This window comes from Macaca mulatta, chromosome 6 (assembly GCF_049350105.2).
Source record: "Macaca mulatta isolate MMU2019108-1 chromosome 6, T2T-MMU8v2.0, whole genome shotgun sequence".
NCBI lineage: Eukaryota > Metazoa > Chordata > Mammalia > Primates > Cercopithecidae > Macaca > Macaca mulatta.
Genome location: NC_133411.1, coordinates 101,824,231 through 101,848,415, shown reverse-complemented (window position 1 = coordinate 101,848,415; position 24,185 = coordinate 101,824,231). Strand labels below are relative to the sequence as shown.

The following is a 24,185-nucleotide window of genomic DNA, read 5'->3' as shown; positions in this document are numbered from 1 at the left end:
AATAGAAAACTCAGAAATAAAGCTGTACACCTACAACCATCTGATGTTTGACAAGGCTGACAAAAACAAGCAATGGAGAAAGGACTCCCCTATTCGATAAATTGCATTGGGTCAACTGGCTAGTCATTTGCAGAAGAATGAAATTAGACCCTTACCTTTCAGCATATATACAAAGTAACTCAAGATGGATTAAATATTTAAATGCAAGACCTCGAGCTATTAAAATTCTAAAAGAAAACCTAGGAAATACCTTTTTTGACATTTGCCTTGCCAATGAATTTTTTGGCTAAGCATCCAAAAGCAATTGCAAGACAAACAAAAATTGGCAAGTGGGACCTAATTAAAGAGCTTCTGCACAGCAAAAGAAACTATGTACAGAGTAAACAGACAACCTACAGTATGGGAGAAAATATTCACAAACTATGCATCTGACAAAGGTCTTATATCCAGAATCGATAAGGAACTTAAATCATTAAGCAAGAAACATAACCCTATTAATGAATAGTTGAAGGACATTAACAAACACTTCTCAAAAGAAGACATATAAGTGGCCAACAAACATATGAAAAAATGCACATCCCTATTAATCATCAGAGAAGTGCAAATAAAAGCCACACTGAAACACCATCTCACATCAGTCAGAATGGCTATTATTAAAAAGTCAAAAAATAATAGGCTGGATGTGGTGGCTTATGCCTGTAATCCCAGCACTTTGGGAGGCCAAAGCGGGTGGATCACTTGAGCCCAGGAGTTCAAGACCAGCCTGAACAACTTGGCAAAACCTCATCCCTACAAAAAAAAAAAATTAGCCAGGCATAGTGGCATGCACCTGTAGTCCCAGCTACTTGGGAGGCTGAAGTGGGAGAATCACCTGAGCTCGGGAAGTTGAGACTGCAGTGAGCTGAGATCTTGCCCTCTCACTCTCTCCTGGGCCACAGAGTGAGACCCTGTCTCAAACGAACAAACAAACAATAACAACAAAAATAACAGGTGCTGGTGAAGCTGCAGAGAAAAGGGAATGCTTAAATGCTCATGTCCTGTTGGTGGGAATGTAAATTACTTCAGCCACTGTGGAAAGCAGTTTGTAGATTTCTCAACTTAAAGCTACCATTTGACTCAGCAATCCCATTACTGAGTATATACTCAAAGGAAAATAGGTCATCCTACCATAAAGACACATGCATTCGTGTGTTTATCACTGCACTATTCACAATGCAGAGACATGGAATCAACCTCGGTGCCCATAGAGTGGATTAGATTAAAAAAAATGTGGTACATATCTGCCATGGAAATACTATACAGCCATAAAAAAAGAACAAAATCATGTCCCTTGCAGCAACATGGATGGAACTGAAGGCCATAATTCTAAGTGAATTAACACAGGGACAGAAAATCAAATGCTGCATGTTCTCACTTGCAAGTGGGAGCTAAACATTGAGCACACGTGAACATAAACATGGGAACAACAGACACTGTGGACCATTGGAGGTGAAGGAGTGGGACAGGGGTTGATAAACTGCCTATTGGGTATTATGCTCCGTAACTGGGTACAATATACCCATGGAGCAAACCTGCACATGTACCCTCTGTATCTAAAGTTAAACTTGAAATTAAAAAAAAAGAAAAAAGCATCAGAAGAGTGGAGTTAGAGAAGGATTCTTGAAGACATTTCTTTGGAGAGGGCTGTTGCCTCGCCCATTTTCCCCCTGGCATGTTTCTGTAGACAGATACACACAAAGTTGAGGAAAGGGTTGCTACCAGAGAGAGGGAGGCTTCAATCTGTGTCCTCTGGGGTCCTGGAAGCATGTGTCTAGAAGCATATGAATGGGTATCTAACATGTTTCAGAGACTGTGGCACTCAGTCGAAGGTGTTAGGACAGAGAAGAGGAGAGTTGCTAGCGTTTTAGAAAGTGATCACATGTTTCTGGGAGAGAGTGGTCATCAGTAGATTCATCCCAAAGGTAGGTAGGAGTATCAGTTTGTGCTATAGGGAGGAAAGAATGAAGGAGAGTTGCTGCAGACGGAATCAGCAACACTCTCAGAGTTTGTTAGATCCAGAAATGAGCAATGCCAGTGGTGAGAGTGGGTTGATATAGGAGTTATCCTAGATCCTATTCAGTAAGGCCACCTAGAGGGATGATGGGATGTCAGCAGAAAGGAATCTGAAGTTTCCACATTGCTAGAGGATGTGGAGAGAGTGAGAAGAATAGAATACATTTGCTAGATTAGTGGAACTGCAGGTGAGCAGGGCTGGCTTCATGGGCATGCAGCCTCTGCAGTTACACAGGGCGTCATACTTGATTTAATGTTCTGTAGTTGCTATCTTAGAATTCTTTTTTTTTTTTTTTGAGACGGAGTCTCGCTCTGTCGCCTAGGCTGGAGTGCAGTGGCCAGATCTCAGCTTACTGCAAGCTCCACCTCCCAGGTTTACGCCATTCTCCTGCCTCAGCCTCCCGAGTAGCTGGGACTACAAGTGCCCGCCACCTCGCCCGGCTAGTTTTTTGTATTTTTTTTTTCAGTAGAGACGGGGTTTCACTGTGTTAGCCAGGATGGTCTCGATCTCCTGACCTCGTGATCCGCCCGTCTCGGCCTCCCAAAGTGCTGGGATTACAGGCTTGAGCCACCGCGCCCGGCCAGAATTCTTGATAATTTTTTTAACAAAGGGCCCTATACTTTATTTTGCACTGGGCCCCACAGGTTATGTTGCTGGGCCTGCTGATGAGAGATTACCCATGAAGTTGGGAGTCTCTGCTAAAGCCAAGTTGAGGAAAAGAGCTTTAAATATCTGTCAACCCTGGAGAGCTTGGCACCACCTTACAATGGCACCAGTTAAATACAAACTTCTAGTGTTTCAGTAGGGCCCTGAAGCTACAATTAGCCACAGGAGGTGGGAGTACTGGGGAAGAGGAACCAGCTACCTGCTACTGCCTGTAACCATAGTCTAGCCTGGGAGCCGAGGGGAATTGAGGCGGGGCAGGGAAGTATGTGCAAATATTACTTTTCAACAAAGACTGAGTGTTGAGGAAAAAAGAGGACATTCTAATTGAGACTATATTTGTGGATGAATGTAAGAAAAAAGGAATAAGACTCATGGGGCCTAATGTAATTTACATCCAGGGACACAGAAAAAGTATCTCTCAAATAAATGTTAAAGAGGTAGTGGGAAAACAAAATAGAAGTATTCTGATCACTTTGTTTAATATGCCAGGTATATATAGCGACTTTTCCCTTACAAAGTCATCTTTGGGCTAACTTTACAGAGTGTTTTATATGATTTCATAGAATTTAGAGAGTGCATTATTGAAAGCATCCAGTGAGAGTTTTATGTTACTGGTTTTTAATAATATGTTAAGAATAATTGTATTAGAATGTGCTTTGCCTTACTTTCTTTGTCAGATGTATCCCAGGCTTGCCGCTCTTTATAGATGATGCATCATAACCGCTGTTGTCTATTTTCACGTTCATTATAGCTTCCTCTTAATTATATAAATTGCTACTGCCTATACTTCACTCAGATAATTGCTCTAATTTTTGTTATGTAATTTGGTGTTTGAAATAGACTATATTGACTCGTTATATTGACTTTATTAAAATATATATTTTAGATACTTGTGGTTATGAAATCTCAGTCAAAATTTGAGATTTTTAAATGAAAGTTTCTAATGCATTTTTTTCTCTTTACATAATTCAGTAAAGTGTTCATCACTTTAGTTTGTTACTGTTTCTTCAGAAATACTTACCTTTGCTATTTCTGAGTCAGTACCTAATGTGAAAATAAAGCATGTAACTCAAGTAATATATGCATTGATATCTTAGCCATAAAGTGAAATTTTTAAAAGATTTTTTATCTCTGATACCTTTATCTCTGATCTGTTTTGTACTTTTTTATATTGGGAGTTTATTAAAATACTTTATTTCAGCCTTTCCTCTCTCCTTAGATAATTTTTTAAATGTAGAACTTTATCACTACCAGTTAAAGAATCAATTATGTTAAATTGAGTTTTGTATATTTGGTAGACACAAGACTGATAGATTTTATTCCCCTATGTAGTATAATAGTGCATTTTCTTTGAACAAATATTTTAGTGTTTTTTAAATATCTCCTCTTTGAAAACCTCCTTTATCCCAGTCTACCCCATTTTGTAGCTCCTTAAGAGCAGGGATCAGATCTTAAATCATTTTGTAGTAATTATACTCCTTGTATTATTTCTATGGTGACTTGCACAAATAGGTACTCAATAAATGAGAATTGAATTGCATACTTTTCAAATAAATATACCAAATCTTTGAGTTAATATTTGTCTTATATTTTTATAGGCTAACATTTCCAATGATCACTGGCCATCTTTGGTTCAAGAGGCTACAACTGAGGCCCTAAAACTTTGCTTTTGTCCACTGGCTGTTCTTTTACAAGCTTTATTACAATTCAAACGTAAAATGGGGGCAAGGTATGAAGAATCTTCATCTTTTTCTTATAAACGCTTCTTCACTTTAAATCTTTCTAGGAAACAAGGAAAGATTATAAACTTTAAAGTTTATAACAGATCAATTTAACAAACTTTGAGGGGTGTTTATATATCTGTATCTACTTTGGAAGAACTGGCTCCAGAAATCCAGTAAGGGAGAAATAAAGCCTTATATTTGTTTAAGAAGGCAATTTGATACATATTTATAGGGCATGAGGGATTTGGCATGATAGCATTTCCAGTGAAGAAGGTCTTGGAGTTTTTGTTCTTCACTGTGTTAGGAGGCGCCAACAGTGTGATGTGGGTTCTAGAAACAAACAAAACCAAAAGACCCCAGTTCAAGGCTACATTATCAGAAATTCTTGCTAATGTAATAGGCTATGAAAAAAGTAATAAATATTGAAAAGGCAGAGACATGTTTTTTATAAATGATGTGGTTTCCTATCTAGAAAATCCAAAAGCTGCTCTGATTAAAATATAAAAATTCTATAGCAATGTATATGTTGGAAGAAATGCACTTAAATTTGAAGAACATTACTTAAAGATCACATGGCTAAAAAGTACAGGCAAGAATACTTTAAGATTTTGAAAATATCTAGTTCTAATGTATATTACATATAATACAAAGCATCTGTAAGTAAGGCAGAGATAGAGGAGCAAACATTACTGGAACAGAATAGGTATGGTAGAAATGGAGGTTAGTACATATAAATATGTAGCAAAAGACACATCACAAAATAGGGATGGTGGAAGATTAAGACCATATGGCTGATTAACAACTCCAGCACTATTTATTAACATTTATTTATTTTGGGCCATTTTTATGTGTGACTAATTTCACTAAGAAATGTTTTAGGCTGTAATTTAAACTTCCTAATGAACTACTGCTGCTCATGCTCAGTGTTGGTAACTTAGAGAGGACTATCCCCCTTTCGCCCCCTATCCCAATAATCTTTGTTAACACCTCCCATAATTTTTATCACCTTCAAAACCTAGCCCAAATAAAGATGTAGTCTAAGAAAAATAACAACGTACTTACTACGTGATCCCTCTGCAAAAGCATCTTCAAGACAAGTTATTTAGTTCCTGCTTCAAACTAATTGCTACTTAGAAGATCCTTCTGGTTAGCAGTTCTGAATATACTATGGTTTATGTTGTTTTTAGCAGTACAGAAGTTTTGGAGTCATAGATGCTAGTAAATGAGGAAAGAAAAAATTAGAACACAGCTGTAAATCAGCCTGTTATTACATGGGTTTATGTTTCATACACATCCTTGAAAACATATGCTAAAAGCCTGATATGATATACATAGCCTGTAATGTAGACGCTGAATATTTCTTGTTCCACTCTGTATCACCCTTGTATTATTTAGTGACTTAAGTAGTGACTTAAGTAGTTTCTGCCTACTTTTCAAAAAGATTAGAGGTAGAGCACTCAAAGTAGATTATAAAATAGGGATTGCCTCCCTATTCTCTTTGGAATGAGAATAAATTGGAATAATTTAGTTATCTGCCATATGGGAATAATAACTATCTACCTAATAAGGTTGTGAACATTAAATACAACCATATTTAGCATAGTACCTAGTGCATGATAAACACTTAATAGATATTAGCCATTATTACCTTTATTGTTATCTGAATTAAAAAATCATAATCAGGTACCACATCTGCAAAAATATGAGAACGACAATGTGTATGTGAGATTAGTATAGGAGATATCTTATGGTAATTTGCATGCTTTGGACTAAATTTAACTTTTTTTTCCAGAGAGACACGGCGTCTTTTGGAAAGAGTGGTATATCAGCCTGGGTATCCCAAATCTATTGCATCAACTGCACGTTGGTACCTGCTGAGACACTTATATGCCAAAGATGACTATGAGCTTATTGACGTAAGGCATTGATTTTATTTAAAATGTTTAAGGCATTGATTTTATTTAAAATGTTGTATCTTTGATCTAAGGGTTTTAGAGTTAATTGTTCAAAGTTACCTCACTTTTATGGTTGAATTTTTAAAAACTGAGTGTGTAATTTTTTGTCTAATAAAAGACTACAATATCTACTGTTACATCTGTTGAAAATGAGAAATATTTATGCACATGGTTTGAAGGTTAAATATATAGCTTGTATCTTACCATGGGTTAGTTGTGAAATTCTCCTTTCGATATTAGAATATCAAAAGCTGGGGCTTTTTGGCATAAATAACAGAACTGTTAAAACGTGTGTTTTAAAAAAGTTTAATGTGGATTTAACCTGTATATGTGCAAGATGCCTTTATATGGGGAAACTGTACAGGTTGAGCATCCCTAACCTAAAAATCCAAAGTCTGAAATGCTCCAAAATTTGACACTTTTTGAGTACCAACAACCTTGGGGTCATGATCAGTTGTGAAGCATGTTGTAAGTAATTAGATACTAACCATAGGTGACAAATGGTTTTACTTTTTTATTTTCAGTAATACAATATAACAGATTCATGGATATTTTTATATATCTCTCTATTAATGCATCCCTATAAGCTTTTTTAATTGAAAGAAAAAGGTAGAATTTTAAGGAGCTTGTCTAATTGCAGGACTTTATCTTTGAACCAATGAGAACATCACAAGTTTAAAAGTCATCCGTTAAATGTACTGAGGTTTATAAAAAGTTGCGAACTGCTGATCTAAAGCCCTTACCTAGTGAAGTTTATAACAATACAAATATATGACCATCTAAATCCAACCTAAAGCAGTATCAAAAATCAACGTTTTCTTTCCCTTTTTTGGCCAAAAAGGAACAACTTAACTACACTTTCTTTCATATTATTTATATACCTTTGTTATTTCTTTAGAAATCGATGGATAAAATATTTTATCCAGTTTTTGATAAACATTGGATTATTTTCTAGTAAGGAAGCAAAGAAAAAGCCATAAGAATGAAGCAGTAAATCAAGACTTTTTCCCAAAGCGACATTTGTTTAAAGCTATAGTTATTCATACTTTTCTTTTTTAAAGAAAGGACTCTAAAGAAGTTGAAGTTTTTAACTGTATTTAAGCAAGAAGCAAGGCTAAGTAAAAATGGCCAACTGGTAAACCAAAGGAGAGAATGTCCATGCATGAATTGTCACTGGTCTTGTATTAACATCACAACAATTATACTGTTTTTGCCTGCCTATATTTCTCTTTTCCTGAACCTGGGATATGATACACCACCTTACAGTCTTTTTAACCCAGAGTTTCTCATCTTCAGAGATCTCAACTCAACCTACTGAGATTGTGGAATGCACAATTTTTTCTTGGGTGTGGGTCGAGGGTGGGTATTGTCCTGTGCAATGGTGGATATTTGGCAGCATCCTTGGTCTGCTAGGTGTTAGTTGTATTTTTGCGGCCATTGCAGTGGAGGCAAATAGGCAGATAGGATGGAGTTAGAGGTAACAGAATCCTATTTCTGTTATTTTCTGTTATCCTATTTGCCTTATTGTTGCCTTTACTATGAAATACATGTGACAGTTTCTACTCTACTTCTCATGGGATGGCTCTGGCATCTAAATATATAAACATATATGTATCCAAAATTATTTCAAATAATGTAGATAATATACAAATGTATTAGGTTAAAATTTTCATAGCTTTAGCCAACAATTTTTAAAACACAATGAAAATCACTGAAAAGCTTTTTCAGTACCTACAGCATTTTGAAATACTGTTTGCCTACAGCATTCTGAAATACTGTTTACATTAAAGAAATAGTAAAGAAAACAATGCTTGGAGAAAGGCATTATAATCAACATAAGCCAAACCAAAAAGGTAGAACATTCATGAATGTTGGGAGACAGTTCAGCATGGGTCTCTTGCATTTCTAAATATCCTGTGAGCAGGAGGCCTGATTAACTCTTTGTTCTAATCTATCTTTTCAAAGATATTCGTATAGTGAACATCCTTGGAAGACAGAGCTAGTGTCTCCCTCCAGAACAAAGGGTAGATATTCCTGTCCATTATAAAAGATTAAGCATCCTAAGTTTAGGGTTCCTATCTCATAAATACAACCAACTGCATATGTGGGAAACTATATCAGTCCGTCCACATCACAGGCTGAGAGGACAAGAAGAACAGAGGAAAATATATTGATGCTCATGCTGTTTGCCATACCTTGAGCAATGAAGACTTTTCTCTGTGACCTGAAAATCCTGTGTCTTCTGGCAGTATCTATGGAACTGTGGCAGGCTAACTTGTTAGCTTGCAAATAGAGCAGAACCTCAGACCCTTCACAATGCTTGACGATGAACAACCAAAAAATGTTTTAATATGAAGGATCAGCTGAAATTGAATCTCCTAGTTTGTGAAATTGGTGAAATCATGGAAAAGTTCTTAATAAAGCCTAGAACCTATAGCTTAGATCCTGAGCTGTGGTTTCAAAGGGGAGCAATTTCATTTGAACAGTTCTATGCGTAAAGTGGTCTTTTTAGAGGTGACGTTATTATACCGTTTAGAGGTGATGGTATTATTAACAAAGCCCACAAACAAAACCTTTAATTTTATACGGTGCTGATAATGATAGCAATCAGGCTGGGCACAGTGACTCACCCCTGTAATCCCAGCACTTGGGAGACCAAGGCCAGCAGATCACTTGAGGTCAGAAGTTTGAGACCAGCCTCTGGCCAACATGGTGAAACCCCATCTCTATTAAAAATACAAAAATTAGCCAGGCATGGTGGTGGGCGCCTGTAATCCCAGCTACTTGGAAGGCTGAGGTGGAAGAATCTCTCGAACCTGGGAAGCGGAGGTTGCAGTGAGCCGAGATTGCACGACTGCACTCCAGCCTGGGTGACAGAGCGAGACACCGTCTCAAAAAAAAAAAAAAAAAAGTGGAATGTTGGCATCTATACTAATTTGAATGAATTGTGCATCTCTCTGATGTTAGCTTTGTTTGAACAATTTATATCTGCAAAAGTGACTGAAAGACTGCACAGAGTCACTTTTCCTAGTGTAGTTTAACGTTGCCTTTTCAAGACTGCCGCTCTTGGGTTACTTGGCTTCAATGAATCAAAATACAGATATTGTTAATAAACAAAATGCTAATGTTCCTGTATGTGATTTCCCATAGGTGCTGGTAAATAATGCCAAAACTCATGGAGATACAAGAGCATTGGAACTGAATCAGAGATTGTCCTCACAATAACATTGGATTATTTTAGTAAGGAAGCAAAGAAAAAGCTGTAAGAATGAAGCAATGAATCAAGACTTCTTCCCAAAGCAACGTTTTTTAAACTATATTTATTCCTTTTCTAAAGGAATCTAAAGAAGTTGAAGTTTTTAAGTTAGGAATGCAATTTTCCGTTAACTCCAAACCTGATTTTAATCTAAAAAAAAAAAAAAAAAAAAAAAAATTGGGAAAACCAGAATGAAAGGAAAACCATTATTGCCTTGGTTGCTTAACATTATTTGTAAACCATTATTTTCTGCATCTTGCATGGTGCACAATAGAATATCTTTTACTGTAATCCCTTACAATAAAGCCTTAATAGCCATTTTCTATGTAATATGCAAAAGTAGATTAGCACAATGCACAATTTTCTTTTGTTAAAAATCAAATTCAAAGATTTAATTCCTCCTATGAATTCTGAAGTTCGGCAAACCAACTCATCATAAAATCCAGATAATCTTGTAACCTATTTATCTAGTGATTCATCTCAAATTCTATTGAAAAAGCATAATATAAATGTTGATGAGTCTAGACTCTAATGGATATGTTTATATAATTCCAAACACTGAAGTATGTGAATGCATTTAAAAACATTAATGGAAAATAATGCTGATAATTAATTGATCATGCAATTCCTTCAATTATGATGGAAAGACTTGAACTTTCTGAAATAAAACAAAAATACAGTGTCTTGTTTTCTTTATAATATCAATATCAGACATAATTTCTAAATTTCAAATTTTAAAACTTGAAAGCACAGTTATCTATTTTTTAAGCTCTTTACATATTTGAAGAAAGTCACTTTGGATTTGTGGTTTTAAAAAATATTTTCAGACATTTACGTATATTATTTATTGCACAGAAGATATGTGGTTATATGATTTATGTATGTGACTTTTCAAAAGCAGTGGCGTCAGGATGTTACTTTTTAAGATAATATAAATTGATAATATTCTATAGTTGTACTTCAGCGGTTAATAATTGAACTGAACTTTGATCTGGTATTTCCCAAATCTGTCTGAACATTATAATCATTCATACCTATGCAATCAGAATCTTTAAGGATGGGGACAGGCCTAGGACTCTGCATTTTAAAGGTATGCCAAAGAAATCCTAATGTTTATTCAGATTTTCAAACTACTATATTACTCCAATGATGATTCTTCCCTTTATTTCTTCAGCAAGGTTCAACACATGCCATTCTCTGCTCATTTCTTCCTTATCTTCATAACTGTCAATCTGATTCAGTGATTTTAACAACCTGGTCCACAGACTTAGCCACAGATGCACTTCAAAAGACTGCCTGCATAGCCCTCGTCTCCATGCTCCCATTTCCTCAGGAGAACACTTCAGCTTTTTCTTCCAGAATGGGTTGGCTCCATCCACCTAAATGCTTTGTATTCAGTTCTTGCCCTTCATCTGTTTTCTGGAGTGTCACTTGCTTCACAAGATTACCCTTTGCTTCAGGACCATAATCAAAGGGTTTTTGACTTCCTTGCCAAATTCTGCCTTCCAGAGACCTCAAATGCAGGTTTTTCTAGACTGGAGGGTTGGAAAAACACCTGAGTTGATGCTGTCTCAGGTCATTCTTTTTTGCATTTATGTGCACACATTCTCTCTTAACTTTCGTTGCCTTCTTGTCAAATTACCACCGCCCGGTTACCATGAGCCTCAGATCATTTCTACTCACATAATTTTTATAGAGCTTACTTTGTGCCAGAGCTAAGCTAAGTGTTCTTAACATTGTCATTTAATACTAATTAATAAAGGTGAATGGTGTTAAACAATATGCCTAAAGCAAAGGAAATTCAAGATGTATCAGTGTTATAAGATTCCAGAAACTCTAAAACAGTGGCCAGAATTTCTTTTGGAAGTTTAGAGGTTTTTTTATGATTTTTTTTGTTTTGTTTTATTATCATTATTTTTTTAAGACGGAGTTTCGCTCTTGTTGCTCAGGCTGGAGTGCAATGACGTAATCTTGGCTCACCACAATCTCCGCCTCCTAGGTTCAAGTGATTCTCCTGCCTCAGCCTCTTGAGTAGCTAGGATTACAGCCACGCACCACCACACCCAGCTAATTTTTTTTTTTTTTTTTGAGACGGAGTCTCGCTCTGTCGCCCAGCCCAGGCTGGAGTGCAGTGGCGCGATCTCGGCTCACTGCAAGCTCCGCCTCCCGGGTTCACGCCATTCTCCTGCCTCAGCCTCCCGAGTAGCTGGGACTACAGGCGCCCACAACCGCGCCCGGCTAATTTTTTGTAATTTTTAGTAGAGACGGGGTTTCACCGTGGTCTCGATCTCCTGACCTCGTGATACGCCCGCCTCGGCCTCCCAAAGTGCTGGGATCAGCTAATTTTTTTGTATTTTTAGTAGAGACGAGGTTTCTCCATGTTGGTCAGGCTAGTCTCAAACTCCCAACCTCAGGTGATCCACCTGCCTTGGCCTCCCAAAGTGCTGGGATTACAGACATGAGCCAGCGCCTGGCTCTATACATAAGTTTAATTAGAGAAATTAGATTAAAAATTGTTTCCTGAAGGACCAGTATTTAATTTCCATATTAGTATTTCATTACTTTTGTTATATTTTGTTTGGGAATTGTAGTGAATTTTCTGCTATTTTTATCCATTTTTTATTATTGATTAATTAGATATTTATACACTCGTTTGGCATCTGATAATTTCCCATGGGAAAAACATGTTTCAGCTTCCAAGTAAACTTTTGGAACACAATGTGTTTGTTTGGGGTCACTTGTCATTTTTTATGAAGTGTCCCTTTTAATTTCTGGTCAGGAAAAAGCAATCTAAAATGCTGTGCTCTCTTTTCACTTTACAAAAAGGAGCTATTAAACTTCCTTTAATTTAGAATTCTCTACAGAACAGGATTAGATAGAAATACTCACACATTAAAGGAATTAAAAGATGTGGTTATTTGAAACAGTATAAAACATTAGGTAAATACGTACTAGTTTGCAATGTATGAATATGAAGGCATACATATTTGGTTGCTGCATAAAAAGTTTGATACCTGCTTTGGGAAAGTTTTATAGGAACACAAAAATGAAGTATATTTTGGAGTATGAGTGAATGTGGCTTGCAGATTCCTTTTTGTCATGGCACATTAAAAAATGTAGAAACTTTGTTTTGACAAGGTTGACTCTTGTCTCTCTACAGGTCTTCCTTTCACTCACTTTAGTTGTTAATGGCTAGAAAAAGTCTCAGGCTGCCATGCTGCTTGTTGTAAGGTATAGACTCAGCTGCTGGTTATAAATTGACCCTCAGTTTGCAGGAGAGGTTTTTTTTGTTTTGTTTCTATTTTTGTACATTAAAAAGATATATTTGTATATATTATACAGGTACAATAATGTTTCCACTTGTGTTTTTAAAGACTTTTTATATAGATGAAATGAAAGTCCAAAAACTTCCTCATTTAGAGTATGTGCCTCATTTTTGGTTTAGAAAATGTAGTTAGTCATATAAGATCTGTTGTAACTCCAGACCATTCATGGTGTCTAGCTGTCCCTATGCTACAATAGTGGGTTTTTCATTCTTTTGGATTAGAAACTTTTTGAATAGCAGTATTTTAAATCCTAGTATGCCTAAATACCCTATACAACCATGTTTTTATAAGTGCTAAACTAACTTTAGACCTCAAAATGTTTTGAAATAGGAAAATAAAGGTTAGTATCTCTTTAACAAGAACTGTTATGAAACATTTGAAATATTTTTTCTTAGTTATAAACTTAGAATTGAAAATACCTGTTTTAGGGAAGGGAAACGGCACCAACAGAATGATGACTAAAGTTGGAGTATCCACCAAAACAAGAGTTGGATTTCATATTATATCACTGGACTGTTGAAATAATTGTCATGTCATGAGGGGTCAAATCATTTAAAAAAAAGTTTATTTTGGGCTTCATTCTTCACCATATACTTTCCCTGTATGTAATGCTTATTATAAAAACATATTTAAATTATATTAATTTTTCTAGGGATAAGGTGGGTATTAAAAAAATGCTTATCTTGCACCTTTTTCTTACAGTAAGCAGAATAATGGCTCACAAAGATATTCATGCCCTAATTCCCAGTTTGTGAAGACGTGTATAAGGAATGCAGTTGTTCTTTTGTATAATAGCTAATGTATGAACTACTCTCACCCAACATGCTACTTACAGTATAGTATCACCAACACCATTTTTAAGTACTTCACTCTAATTCTCTTTAAAATAAACCACATTAAATTATACTCACAAAACGTAAGTGGTATGTTTCAAGCTGAGTTTCAATATTGAATGGGTATGAGACTAGATAAGTCTTGGCCTTTGGTTTTTATTTGAATTTGTAAAATAGGCCTTGAGATAGGTTTCTAATGGCAACATTCTGTTGTTCTAAGGCTATCAATGTTTTCCAAGTCAGAAGTAAGCTGAAATAAAATACTGAAATAAACTGCTGAGTACAGCACCTGTGAAGCAGCAACCCTGGTTTCCATTGAACAGGGGGGCTCCCTGCACTTGAAGCCCTTCTTAGGGTAGAACCCCTTTGCCAAGAAACCTATACTGTAGAAAGAGATGCATAAACAGGTCTTGGTTCTTGGTGCTAAAACTCTGAGAAGGAAAGTTGTTCTACACTCAGAGAATACTTCAATGGAAGCCAGCATCTATGAATGGCTGAAAGTAATTACAGGTGTCTGCTGCATGCCAAATAGGTTATACTTCTTACGGAAAGACTACCCACATTAAATACAACATTTGCATTGTTTTATTATCTGACTCCCAGGTGACAAATAACTTAGTTTCTAAGACCCTGCCTTTTGCCATTTCCTTCCCTTTGATCATATAAAATATGGTCATTAATCTTCAGAGAAGAAATCCTACATATTTTAGTATCAAACAATCAAGAGTGTTTCTGGAAAACATCTATATAATAGTGGTTTAAAAGTTCTAATCTTAATTTGTTCAATATAATAGATAAAGGGGGAATACTGTGCAAATAGTCTTTATATACACGCTAGCTTCAGATGTTTGGAAATTAGCCTGTGAAGAAGTTAAGTGGCATGAAATAAAAGACAAGTACAGGTTTGATCTTTGCAGAGCGAGTTATGTGTTTTCTTGCCTATACATATTCCTGGCAGTGCTAATTTCTCTTGTGTTTGGGACACAAGTGTCTCTGGGCACAGGAGAAAAGCCAGATGGAGCAGGTTTTTTTGTGTGGAAAAAAGGAGGAGGTTAGGCAGAGAGAAAAAGCATTGCTGAGAAAGCAAAATTACATTGTTATAAGCAGCTTCTATTAGATGGAGATAAATATATTTCTGAATTGCCTGAGGCCAGCCTTCCAGTGCCTCAGAACAAGTGTTATATATATGGTTGGAAGGTTTTTCTAAGAAATAGATTCAGCGTAAAGAATTAACTCACTGGGCCCAGATTTACATAAACAGTGGTGAATAATTTGTGAATATTGGGAAATACGTAGGCAGCATAAAGTTTTTGTGTTAGTCAAGTAGCTTCTAAGAAAGCCCAAATAAGATCTAGTATTGCAAAGGATCTTGATACTGCACCAGCCCACCCTTTGTTTCAGGAGAGGAGTTTTTTTGTGCTTATGAGGTAGTAATCATTACCCACCAGGGCTTCAGCATCCAGGGATAGATTGAATGCCCACCATGGTCCAAGCTCTTTACACTATTGCCTCATTTAATTTTCACGTTATTTTTTTATAGTGGCTATTATCCTTATTTTACAGACCAAAAAAACTTTTATAAAGAAGTCTCAGAGAGATGATCTTTACTAAAATTATCTGTATTCTTAGGCAATTAGAATCTGGCCCCAAAGTTAGTTTCCAATACTGTTGTCAAATGTTGTTAATGGTTGCTGTCAACTCAAAGAAATGTAAAAATGTTGAGGTGTGCATCTTTGAGACTGACTCAGTTATCCTATCAACCTGTATTCAGATGCTGCCATTTACCTTTTGGTACTATCTGAATAGGAGGAAGCTTAGGAAGAAGGGAACTTCCTCCCGAGGATTAACTTTGCAAATTTAAGCCTATGTAATGATAGAGAATAGAATACTCTACTCTTGTTACACTTTGAAGTTGATACAAGCCAGCTGAAGTGAGCATATTGTTTCATTTAATCATTTAATCCTTGATAACGTCACAAATGCCAACCCTTGGTTTTCTCTTTGGCTTTTTCTAACCTCTCTTCCCAGAGTTCACCTTTCTTTTGGCCATCCATGTCTAAGGTACAAAGGACCTTACGTTTTTTTTCTTTATCAACTAATTCCTGTAGAGGAGATAGTTGGTAAAAAGCTCATGGGTCCTTCATTCTTCTTTCTTCCTCTACCTGTCCATCCATCCTGCATTTTTTGAAGATTTAATATTGCTCTTATGAATACTTAAAAGCTGTTAAGTGCTAAGTGATAGAATTTTGGCCTAGAGACTAGATGGATTCCTTAGTGTAAGAGTCATTTTGGGTTTCAGGGGTGGGGATTTGTCTGGTACCATGTAGGCCCCACCCCATTTGAAGCCCATCCTTGAATGTTTGCCTACGAACACAGTTTGTTACCTTTTTGTAGAAGCATCTGCTAGATGAGTACTAATGACTTTTACCTGGCTGTAATGGCGATTGGGTTTGCTCTGATGGCCAGGACTTTTGGAGGAAACATCCTTCACTGGACATTAGCATCAGCACCTTGTGTACCTCCAGTCAATCTCCAAATGTTGCTTCAGCTGTTAGCCTCCTTCTCCAGGCACAATTGAAAGAAGAGCTTTCAATTGTCTTTCAATTGTATTTTAAAAATAGAGGAATAATTCCTCATTATAATTTGTTCCAGGAGAAATCTGTATTTTGTACTTCCCTCTACTTTTGTCCATTGCTAGAATTATTGCAAGCCAAGGTATTTCTTCTCATGCATAGTAAAAGGACCTTTTTTAAGCTCAAGTATTTTTAGATACTAATCTGAATCAGAGTTATATGACAGCGCACCATGGAACTTTCTTTTACCATAAAAAAAAGATCTGTCTACTTGTATTAATCAATACCATTTATCAAGTACAGTACCTGCTATGTATCAGACACTAGTATTAGATGGTTTACATAGGTTTACAGAAACAGTGTAGCATAATGTTTACGAACAAGTTCTCTGCTCTTGTAAGTTCAAATCCTTCCCCATCTTTTACTAGCAGTATGACCTTATGTAAGTTATCTAACCTTTCTTTGCCTCGGTCATAGGCATCTGGTAGATTAAATGCATTAATCTATGGAAAGTACTTTGAGCTGTCTCTAATATATGATGATAGCTCAATACATGTTTCTTCTAATTCCTCGGTTGCCTACAAGATAGGTATTGCTATCCCCATTTTAAGATGAGGAAACTGAGATTCTGAAATTAAGGAACATATATCCAAAGTCACACTGCTAATGAGTGGTGGCACTGGGTTTAAACTGAGGCTTGTTAGACCACAAGGCCCTTCAAGATTTCTCAGCATAGAAGTTTGGGGTTTTTTTTTTTGTTTTCTCCGTGTTCATCTTTTGAGACTGTTGAAGAAGACCTGGTTTATGATGTACTGCTGAGTTCCTCAATCATTTCTGATTTGTAACATCACATTTGTAAATATCTTCTGAAATGAAGTAACAAAACTCTACAAAAGAACGGAGAGTTATGGAAATTCAGTCAATGAAGTCAAATTTTTATAACTGTACATCAAGGGAACAATTTGACATAATAGTAAACCCTTACCACAAGTGTGTGTAACTCTAATCTGAAGAGGGAAATGCCTAACTAGGAAGAGGCCAAAACAGCCTAATGTTTTTCCTGGCAACCATCCTTCCTCTTTCAGGGGGGCTCACCACCCTCTCTCGTTGGAGAAGATGCAGCATTTTTATTTTATGGCATGGAAGGGGACTCGAAAGCATTTGTAACTATTCTTCACTGAGTTGCGTAATACACCCTTTCAAGTTGACACTGTAGGTCAGGGTCCTCTTTGATAAATGGAAAACTAATGGTGGGTCTTGAAGTAATACTAGTAGAACTCCCAGTGGATCACTGACACCATCTGCCAGCAGGAACTCCCAAGGAACACTGAAACCTTCAAATGATTACACTCCCTCTCCTACTTTACTGCTGCACGTCTCTCCATACTCACCCAGGACTCTTCTGCTGTTCCTTCAGTGTTAGGTATCTTCAGTGTTAGGTTGTTCTTGGTCTGTAATTCTCACTGTAGTCTTCATGTCCCCGACCCCTATCCCACCTAACCAAGGCAATGCTTTCCTCCCCAGTAATTCCAGTAACCGTTTCTCTGCTGGTGACTTCCAAAGCTAAATCCCTAGTTCATATCTTTCTCTCATGCTCCAGGCCCAGCTGTCTCACTAACCACTGGACATCTCCCCTTGGATGTCCCATAGATGCCTCAAAATCAATTAGTTTAAAACATCTCATTATCCCCTCTCTGCTGTATTATTTCCCTCCTTTCCCGCCCAAATTTGCTTCCCACACTGCGTCTGATGTATTCTCTACACTGCAGCCAGAGGGATCTTTCTATAAAATGCAAATCTGTCACTCTCCTATTTAAGGTCTTTTAAAGGCTACTCTGGATCCTTAAGATACAGCCCAAGTTTCTCAATATGAGTTACAAAGCCTTTTGTGATTAGACACCCCACTTTCCCTAACTTCTCCAGCCTTCTCTCTCACTCCTCACCTCCACTAACACACAGTGTAGGCTCTGACCTACACTTACTGAGCTGCTTGCAATTTCTGGCATATATCCCATTCTCTTTTGGCCTCCAGGCCTTTGTTCAGGCTGATCAATCTGCCTGAGCCCTCACCTCTACCAATCAAGCCTCTTTCCCTTGACTCATGTCTGCTTATACATTGGAGGTCTCAATTTAGATATTCTTTCTTCTGGAAGACCCCTCTTCCTGATTCCCTGTGTTTCTGGCAAACACAGGGAATGTGTTTCCTCTCCCTGGTTCTCCCATTATACTCTACTTTCCCATGTATTTGCAATATTAATTGTTGGTCTTTTCCACTAGACTATAAACTCCCTAAGGGCAGGGTTTGTGTTTAGGTTGTTCAATATTGTATCCACAGTGCCTAACCCATGGATGTATGGAAGCTGGAAAGATAGAAAAAGTAATACTTCACAAAAAGTTTAGAGATCCCCTTTGTAAGGCAACAATGTGCACTGTGCGTGTGTGTGTGTGTGTGTGTGTGTGTGTGTGTGTACTATAGATCAAATTTTTCCTTCTTGGTGTTTTGGGATACTACTTGCTGCTACTATGGGTGAAGCCAATGGAAGGGAGTCTCTGTTTGGAAAGTTAGAAGACGGGAGGGCTGCTGGTGTCTAGAGTACTCTGGGAATGCTGTTTCTTTGACCAAGGTCTTGGGCCTTGCTGCTCTCCTGACTACCAGATGGTGAGCATATATACCTCACAATGGGGCTACGAAAGCAGTTACCTGTGTGGCAGAAGGGGAGGGATTTGTCCTTAATTTTTAGTGCAGAAGTAAAAGACTTTGGACATTACCATCTAGTCCTCAGTATGAATAATTTTATATGATTTTTCCCCAAAGAGCAATTTTAAAATTTTTTATTCTGCATATGTAAGATATAACAATGTGGTTTTTAATATACATTGTGATGCCTCAAGCTAATTAACATATCACCTCACATAGTTACCATTTTTGTGTGTGTGGTAAAAACACTGAAGATCTCTCTTAGCAAGTTTCAAATAGATAGTACATTATTAAGTATGATCACCATGCGGTACATTAGATCTCCAGAATTTATTCATTTTAAAGTTTGTATCCTTTGACTGAATCTTCCATTTGCCTCAGCTCCCAGCCCCTGGCAACTACTGTTCTATTCTCTGTTTATTTCTATGAGTTCTGGCAACTACTATTCTATTCTCCGTTTATTCCACATGTAAGTGAGATTGTGTAGTATTTGGCTTTCTGTACCTAGCTTATTTCACTTAGAATAATACCCTCTACATTCACTCATGTTGTCACAAATGGCAAGATTTCCTTCTTTTGTAAGCTTGAATAATATATATATATATGTGTATATACATAGATGACAGTTTCCTTATCCATTCTTCTGTCAGGTGGTTTCCGCATCTTGGCTATTGTGAATAATGCTGCAGTGAATGAACATAGGGTGCAAATATCTCTTTGACATACTGTTTTCACTTTATTTTCCAGAAGTGGGATTGCAGGATCATGTGATAGTTTTATTTTTAGTTTTTTGAACAGCCTCCATATTGTTTTCCCTAATGGCTGTAAGAATTTACAGTCCCGGGCCAGGCGTGGTGGCTCACACCTGTAATCCCAGCACTTTGGGAGGCCGAGGCGGGCAGATCACGAGGTCAGGAGATCGAGACCATCCTGGCTAACACGGTGAAACCCCATCTCTACTAAAAAAAATACAAAAAATAAGCCAGGTGTGGCAGCAGGCGCCTGTAGTCCCAGCTACTCGGGGAGGCTGAGGCAGGAGAATGGTGTGAACCCGGGAGGCGGAGCTTGCAGTGAGCCGAGATCACGCCACTGCACTCCAGCCTGGGCGACAGAGCAAGACTCCGTCTCAAAAAAAAAAAAAAGAGAGAATTTACACTCCCACGTACAGTGCACGAGGGTTCCCTTTTCTCTACAGCCTCACCAACACCTGTTGTCATTTGAGTTTTTATATATCTGTTGGCTATTTGTATATCTTCTTGGAAAAATGTCTATTCAGGTCCTTTGCCCATTTTTTAATCAGGTTATTTGTGCTTTTGGCACAATATTGAGTTGTTGAGTTCCTTATATGCTTTTGGATACTAGTTCCCCATCAGATAATCGGTTTGCAAATATTTTCTCCCATTTCATAGGTTCCTTCATTTTGCTGATTGTTTCCTTTGCTGTGCAGAAACTTTTTAATGTGATGTAATCCCACTTGTTTACTTTTGTTGCCTGTGCTTTTGGTGTTATATCCAAAAAGTCATTGTCAAAACTAATGTCAAGGGGCTTTTCTTCTATGTTTTCTAAGAGCAAGTGTTGATAATAGGAAGGAAACAACAGAAAATTTAAGGGCAGCAGGACCCTTGACTATCCAAGACTGTTTAAATGGTGTTTGTACTTAAAGTAAAAACTGAGAATATTTTAACATATGCCTGAAGTCTGTAGTGTGGATCTGGATTGCAGATTCTCCAGTGCTCAATCATCCTATATTTGTGGGAAAAGAAGTCTGACGTTTCCCAAAGGATTAAGTAATATTGTTTGATATGGAATAAAGTGCCATGTATATTGAGCTTCTTTAGGAGGATAGTTTTATTTATCTTTTTGGATCTCTGTCAAAATAAATGCAAGGGGAGGGAGGCCCAGTGCTCCACTGGTCCCTTGAACAGAGGTGAATTTACTGTGAAACAATGGCTTTTAAGTTTCAGGGGCTCCTGCTTGCATTAGCCCTAGCCATGTATTTACAAGATCATTGTCAAATTTACAGAAGTAAGACATTTTAAACATAATTGATGAATACCACTTATTAAGACCGCTGCCTCTTTTCACTCCCACTTCCCTTGATGTCAGGTGGTGCTGGAGTGGCTGTGGACAAAGAGAAGTTGAGTTGGGGATACATTTGGATTACAGGGATATATTCATGTTGTTCACAGTCACTTCTGTATGGAGTTACTACTGGCTGTCCTGATGTAGCAGGGGCTTCCAGGAATATTCTTACAGACTTCTGTGCTAACTCATCTGGCATCAGGACAGTACATCAATAACAAACTGAAACATCATAAGCTTTAGACTCTGAGTAACCTGGGTCCACCTACTCAATGAGCACAGTTCTTTGACTATGTAGAGTCTGTGCAAACCTGTGAACACCTCAATTTGGCATCCCAAGTAGGAGAGTGGTGGTAGAGGATTCTTTGATCCTTTGATTTACTGCCCCACATGTTACTGTCCTGGCCAATAACAATGAAAGATCTATTCTGGGAAAACTTTTGGCCTGATTTTACACTATTATATGAACTACAATCTAATTTAGAACATTTTAGAACATTAATTGATTGATTAATTTAGAACAAGGAGAAAATATATATATTTTTTTCAGTTGCTGTGTGTCATCTGCTTTTGTAGCCATGTCTGTAGAGCAAAAAGGGAGTGAGATGACTTGACTGTTAGTCTGTATTAATTCCTAATTTAACATTCCCTAAAATCATTTATTTATTACAAAGACTCTTTCAGCCTATTATATTTGTTGTTGTTTTTATAAAATATTTTTAGTAGAAACAAAAATATTATATAAAAATATAAAAGCTTTCATAAATCCTTAATGTAGACAACAGAAGCTTTTTAAAAAATAGAATCCAATAGGTTTGTTGTAAATTCTTACCTTTTTTGGTATACAGTATATGCATATTATGTTTAACTTAGTTAAAACATTTTATCACAAAAGTGGATCATATCCATATTGCTTTTAAACTTGTCTTTTTCACCTAACAGTGTGTCTTGGACATCTTTCTGTGTTCTTTTTAAAGGGCTATCCAGCATTGGGTGGTGGAGGGAGTGGTCTGGTTAATACCATTTAATCAATCAATTCCTTATATTTGAGTGTTTTCTGGTTTTGGTGTTTCTTTTCCTTTTTTTTTTTTTTTTTAAAACTGTAACAAATGATGCTGTAATGAGCCTTCTTATTCATATATCTTTGCACACTTGGGGAGTATTTTTCCCCTGTAATATACATTTCTAGCCATGAATTGCAGGATCAAAAGATATTTACATTTAAAAATGTTAACAGATGTTTTCAAATTGCCATCTAAATCATTGTACCAATTTATAGACTTTCCAATAATGTATAAGAGTGCACTTTTTCTCCACCCTTGCCAGCCCAATATTATCAATCACTTTACTCTTTGCCAGTCTTGAAAACAGTAGCTACAGGTTTCTTTAATTTTTATTTATTTAACAGTAAAGTTGGACATCTCATACCTTCATATTAATCATATTCTTCTATGGCTTGCCTGTTCATATCCTTTGCCCATTTTGAAAAAAAATTGATTGATTTTTTTCTTATTTACTTGTAAGAGTTATTTGGGATTGCTTGGGATATTAGCCTTTTGCCTTAGCATGATACTTGGTTACAAAGGACACTTACTATTGCATTATTTTAATATTTCTTACTTTTTCATTGGATACCATATCATCACTAAACATACTGCATTTTAAACTCTTAAGTGAAATTCTGCTATGAAAATCCCTTCAATTATAGACTCAATGATGCTGCATGTGGGTTATTAATAGCAATAAAAGGGGATGCTTCATACAGTTAAAAAATTATAGAAGTGACCATTAGTCAAAAATTTACTTAGAAGGTAAACTTGTTCTGTATTAGGGGAGAAGTTGTCACTTTTCTTCCCTAAGCCAAGGAAGGAGCCTAAGTTGGAAGCAAAGGTCCCATTGCCAAGCTTACAAAAGTTATGTGATTAGAAATTAGTCCTCGTTATAGCAGAGTGCATATCATGAATAGTTCGTTTTTATTTTTCATGAATTTACTGCTCAATATTAGGCTCTACATTTAATATTTATATATAGAAAAGTTAAACAATTTTTTTTTGAGACTGAGTTTCACTCTTGTCGCCCAGGCTGGAGTGAAATGGCATGATCTCGGCTCACTGCAACCTCTGCCTCTTGGGTTCAAGTGATTCTCCTGCCTCAATCCTGAGTAGCTGGGATTACAGGTGCACGCAACCACACCTGGCTAATTTTTGTGTTATTAGTAGAGAAGGGGTTTCACTATGTTGGCCAAGCTGGTCTCAAACTCCTGACCTCAGGTGATCCACTCACCTCAGCCTCCCAAAATGCTGGGATTACAGGCGTGAGCCACCGCACCTGGCCGACAATTTTTAATTATATAGGAAACTAGCATTTATGAAGTACTTCTGAATTTAGCGCCTAGGTCAAATTACGCTGGATATGTTTTCATGGAAGCTGTTGTATTCTCTTATTTTGCATGGTTTGGCTCTTAATTGCTTATAATTCTGATACATAATGAGCACAAGGGAAATATATTTTAAATATGCATAAGTTAAACTTGCCACAAACATTGAGATTAGAAGTTGCAAACTGACCACTAGGTCATATCTGCTCCACAGGCATCTCACATAGTTTGAGAACTATTTTGAACTAGTTGCTAAAGCTTAAAAATAGAGGGATTTCTCTTGAAAAATGGAATTTTGGATAATAATGGATTTATATATATATATATATATATATATATATGTTAGTCATGAACTGTCACTACATAGTAGCTATTATTTTTAGACAGAGTACGTGCTCTCCAACTTGACAGAGCTCCTGTCATTCTTTAATGTATTACAACTGGCCTACTTCACTCATATACCTTATGTAGATTCCTTTTTCGTTATTTGTAGATTTATATATATATACACACACACATATATACACACATATACATATCTATCTATCTATCTATCGAGAGAGAGAGAGGCAGATATATAAGGAAATTTCTTAGTTTTTTCATTAATAAATGCAAGACATCCAAAGCTTCTGTGCTTTATTA

General features: G+C 36.8%; 1 protein-coding gene across 3 annotated transcripts in view; it reads left to right on the top strand.

Moving 5' to 3' along the window:
* SKIC3 (SKI3 subunit of superkiller complex) overlaps nucleotides 1-10,336 on the top strand; it is a 91,877-nt gene extending 81,541 nt beyond the window's left edge. For all 3 annotated transcript variants that reach the window (XM_015140451.3, XM_078004994.1, XM_078004992.1), the window contains exons 41-43: nucleotides 4,318-4,448; nucleotides 6,236-6,359; nucleotides 9,549-10,336. In XM_015140451.3, the coding sequence (XP_014995937.2) occupies nucleotides 4,318-4,448; nucleotides 6,236-6,359; nucleotides 9,549-9,623 (330 nt within the window). In that variant the 3' untranslated portion in view covers nucleotides 9,624-10,336. The remainder of the gene's footprint in view (nucleotides 1-4,317; nucleotides 4,449-6,235; nucleotides 6,360-9,548) is intronic.
* The last annotated feature ends 13,849 nt before the right edge of the window (nucleotides 10,337-24,185 follow it).